Below are 4,700 nucleotides of genomic sequence, written 5' to 3' on the forward strand. Positions count from 1 at the left end.
ATAATTGACTAACTCACATAATCAATTAAAGCATCCCAAACATCTACAACAAAAACCTAGTGAACCCAAACCTAGAACCGTAAGGGCTCTGATACCAAAGTGAAACAACCGACCCCTTTTTTTTTTAAATAATAATAAATAATATAAATATATAAATAAACTACAACTAGTGGTCCCATATCCACTAGCCACCTAACCACATTCACAATCAACAGCGGAACAATACACCAATAAATATCCAATAAACCAATAATAATCAAACAATAATCCAATATCATAACATAAGCAATAACCAAATACCCAACAACAAGAAACAAGGAACCAGCAACCTAGCAATGTTTCTAACGACTCAATTCTAGCAACCTAACAATGTCAGACAACATCCAATCGAGTCCCTAGAACATCCTCCTCTTCATTGCCTTTGATTCCACGATCATACTTTGCCTTTACCTGCACACCACAAACAACAATTGAGATGCGTAAGTATCACAAATACTTAGTGAGGCGATCCTCCCATCTACTGGGCTATACACACAAGCAACAATGATTCCAAAGTTCCAAAACAAGCAACAAACAAACACACAAACCAGGAAATCAAACATCGTCTCGCTGGAAGGGAGGTGTCGACCGACACCAGCCTAGTGTCGACCGACACTAGCTCAATGGTGTCGACCGACACTACCCCACAGTGTCGATCGATGCTTGACTTGCTAGTGTCGACCGACACCAAGTGGTGTCGATCGACACTCCCTCTGCAACTGCGATCCGCGCGAAGTCGAGAGTCGAATCTCGCTCCCAATCTCTTCCAAAACGTCCAATACTCAAAACCCAAGCCTTATACCTCCGTAGGAACCTGTATCAACAAATTCCCAGCAAGAAAAAAACACACAAGCAAGAACAAGGGAATCAAAGGCTTAGATTAGCCATGGTCATGCACTCACTTCTTTGAAGGAAGATTTAGACCAAAGGAAACGAATCCAACACTCTCAGCAGCCCTCTAACACGTTCCTAGCCTTGGATCTTCACTCCCACAGCAAGATCTCACCAAAAACGCCTTGAAATCCCACAAACTCTCTCAAGAACCTTTGAAACTGTTTTTCTCCTTTTGTTTTCTCTCAAACGGCGACACAACAACCTCTGAAACACGACCTAGGTCGTTTTCTTCCTTTTAAGACCCGGTTCAATGGTTTCCTTAAACCAAACCGGTCCAAATCAACGATTGAAACAAACCCGACGAACCCAGAATTAGTGGTGTCGATCGATGCTACAAGGGTATCGATCGACACCCCAACCAAAAACGCATATTCCGGTTCGCGGATGTTACAGAAAATCATTTGATCAAAAAAAAAAAAATCTAGGAAAATCTCGGAAATTAATACCAAAATCTCGGAAAAATTAATTAAACATAGATAATAAGGAAATCAGAATTAAATATATCCCTAATAATTTGTACTTGCCATAACTAATCGACAATTAAAAATCAAAACAGTTAACAATATACCATTTTAATAACAAACTAATTGATTGTTTCTTAAAATATCTACCAATATAACAAATGTTTTTTCTTTATCGATCACAGTTGTAAATGTATTTTTGAAAATTTAGAATTATTATTTTCCTAACCTACTAACCATTCGGAGTAATTATAGGAACCATAACTATTAAGAAAAATATATTAAATGAAAGATTTTTCTATAACCCTAAATGACAGCTTATTTGTTTTTGTATAAGTACTGCTTCTATTGACATGCCGATCACTCAGATTCATTGCTATAGTTCTATTAAAATATTTGGTATTTTTTTTTCAACCAAACATTAATTAAATTAAAATAAAACTCCAAGATTGGTTGCCCAAACCGGAGGGAAAGAGTTTACAAAAGAAATTTCTGAAAGTAAAGATCTTGAAGAACGGGCTAGACAATCTGCCCGTACATTGAGCTCTCTAGTGATCCTGGTTAGGGAGAAGGAGGGGAAGCATGATCTGAGCACAAAAAACTCCTCCAACAGATTCGAAAAAGCTGGCCAATCGTCAGGCATCTCCACCATCGCCACCAGTTCTGCACAATCTGTCTCGAAACTCTGACAATCCACTCCCGCCGCCAAAAGTGACTCCATAGCCCAAATCAAGGCTTGTAGCTCTGCATGTAAGGATGTGGAGCCGCGCCTTTGGCTCCGTGCTCCCAGAAGAAGCGTCGAAACTTCATCACTACAACACCACCACCCCAGTCCCTGCAGAGGATCTGAACCCTTCCATGAGCCATCAATCTGACAACGAGGAAACACCCCCCTGTCCTCCAGCAGAGGCGTAGTATGTAAATAGCTATCTGAGTAAGATTTGGCTTCTTCCCACAATAGTCTATCATTATTCTCCTGGAGTAAAATCTCCATCGGCTCTGCCTCTAACCCCTGAAAAAATTTTTATTCCTATCTTTCCATAGTGACCAAAGTATCCAGGGGAGGTGGATAGCTACATCTGGATCCCCCGATTGAGAATCTGCCCGCCAAAAAATAAAATCTAAATTTGCATAGATTGAAGCATATGGAAAACCATTCGGAACTACCAAAACCGGCGACAAACCCCAAACATCGCGCGAACGAGGACAGTCAAAAAGAGCATGGTTAATCGTCTCTGGTGCAGACTCACATCGTTTGCAGAGAGTATCACACTGGACACCCCTATACGCAAGCCGTTTCAACACTGGGAGAGTGCCCGAAGCAATCTGCCAGAAAAAATGTTGGACCTTCGGGGGAACATCAAGTTTCCACGATTGGGCCCTAAGGGCCATACAAGTCGGCCCGTATTCGACATCCGTCAATAATTCTCTGGCTAGCCGATATCCTGATTTAACCGTATACTTCCCTGACTTGGTAAAGTGCCATACTAAACAATCCGATCGCTGGACTTTACTGACCGCCATACTCCGAATAATCTGTATATCCCCCGGATCCAGAAACTCCTCCAGAGCAGGCAAATGCCAATCCTTCGTAACAGGATTAATTAAGTGGTTCACCATCAAACTCGGTAACCAGTGTCTTCCCTGACCATTTGCTGGGCGTGGTCGAATATCCGGTATCCATGGGTCACGGCAAACCGAAATAGAACAACCCGATCCTACCGCCCACCGCGCTCCATGTTCCACCAATTCCTTAGTTGAAAAAATACTCCTCCAAGCGAAGGAGGGGTTATATGGTTTTTTGGCCATAAGAGGGTGTTTATTTCTAAAATATCTGCCCTTCAACACCGAGCCATTAAGGACGTCAGATGTTGAATTAACCGCCAATACTGTTTCGCTAGCATAGCATCATTAAATTGTTCCAGGGCTCTGAAACCTAGACCCCCTTCACACTTATCCTTACATAATTTATCTCAGGCCACCCAATGTAGACCACGAGTCCTATCATTGGATTTCCACCAAAAGGTGGAAATAGCACCCGTTAATTTAGATGTCAACTCCTGCGGCAATTTATAGCAGGACAGCACATGGTTAGGAAGTGCCAGCGCTACTGATTTAATCATAATCTCCTTACCACCTTTCGATAAGAGCTTTGCATTCCAACCATTGACTCAGTCATCCAACCGATCTTTAACATAACGAAAAACCTTCGTTTTTGATCCTTGGAGGCTTTCAGGAATGCCCAAATACGAGCCCATACCCCCCTCTTTAGAAATACCAATAACCGACTTCAACTGATCCCTTATTTCAGAAGGAACCTTCTTGCCAAACATTATAGAAGACTTCTCTAAATTAACCTCTCTAAATTTGGTATTTTTTTTTAGTGCTCTTTTGGTGTTTTTTGGTTATATAAAATCAAAATAGTTCTTTTGGTGTTTTTTCCTACCTCAAGTTATTGATTTGTTTCAGATTTTTTCACTCGGTGATTAACCCAGTAACATCTTCAGTATGAAGCAAAAAGAAACCAGGGAAAGCAACTATTAAGTTAATTCACTAAACCAATAATATATTAAATTCATGTATTATAGTCTCAAAATTACATGTAAACTAAAGTTATTATTTTACTTTTTGTACTTCAAAAAGCAAGTATATAAGATTAAGTACACGTGAACATTAGGATGGAAGGTTATGATAATTTCATTCCCATGTATATATACATGTATTAATGAGAGTTTGACTTGAGTGGTTAACAGGACAACGAATATGCCAGTTTTGAATAAATATGGAATCATCAGTTACATATTAATTTAATATTGAATTATTTTCTTAAGCCTATGTTTTCTCATATTTTTTTTGTGGTTTATACAGAGTGACATGTAAAACCAAAATCATAGGAAAAACTGTTACAATGTTTTCAATAAAAAAAAAAATTCAGAATACACAAGCTACACCGCACCTTTTGCACAACTCTACAGGTTTTAATTTTTATTATAACTTATATATGTTATAATAGAATATAATGTCACTGTAGTGGCAACCCTCAAGTTTTCAATAATATATTATAAGGTATGTTCGTTTCAACCCTCAAATTACAAGTGAGCGACTTAAAAGCAATGAATTCGGTAATTAGTGTCGCTAAAACTAAACCAGAGACAGATTAAGAAAACGTGAACTTGCATGATTAAACGAACTGGCCCATAGTCTAATCAAAGTTTTGAAATTGCATGATTAAAAGACTTTTTAAAATGATTTACGATTGTAATGTCTGTATTTTCTAAGGTAAAACAGGGAGGAGAAAAATCAAGG

General features: G+C 39.0%; 1 protein-coding gene across 1 annotated transcript; it reads right to left on the reverse strand.

Moving 5' to 3' along the window:
- Window positions 1-2,399: 2,399 nt before the first annotated feature.
- LOC147943971 (uncharacterized) lies at window positions 2,400-3,203 on the reverse strand. Its single transcript, XM_087512420.1, has one exon. The coding sequence runs from the start codon at window positions 3,201-3,203 to the stop codon at window positions 2,400-2,402; it is 804 nt and encodes a 267-aa protein (XP_087368546.1).
- Between the last annotated feature and the right edge of the window lie 1,497 nt (window positions 3,204-4,700).

Source organism: Camelina sativa, chromosome 5, assembly GCF_030686135.1.
Source record: "Camelina sativa cultivar CO46 ecotype springtype chromosome 5, ASM3068613v1".
Taxonomy (NCBI): Eukaryota; Viridiplantae; Streptophyta; class Magnoliopsida; order Brassicales; family Brassicaceae; genus Camelina; species Camelina sativa.

Coding starts and splice junctions, on each gene's coding strand:
- LOC147943971 (XM_087512420.1), bottom strand. CDS start 3,203: ATGGCCAAAAAACCATATAACCCCTCCTTCGCTTGGAGGAGTATTTTT.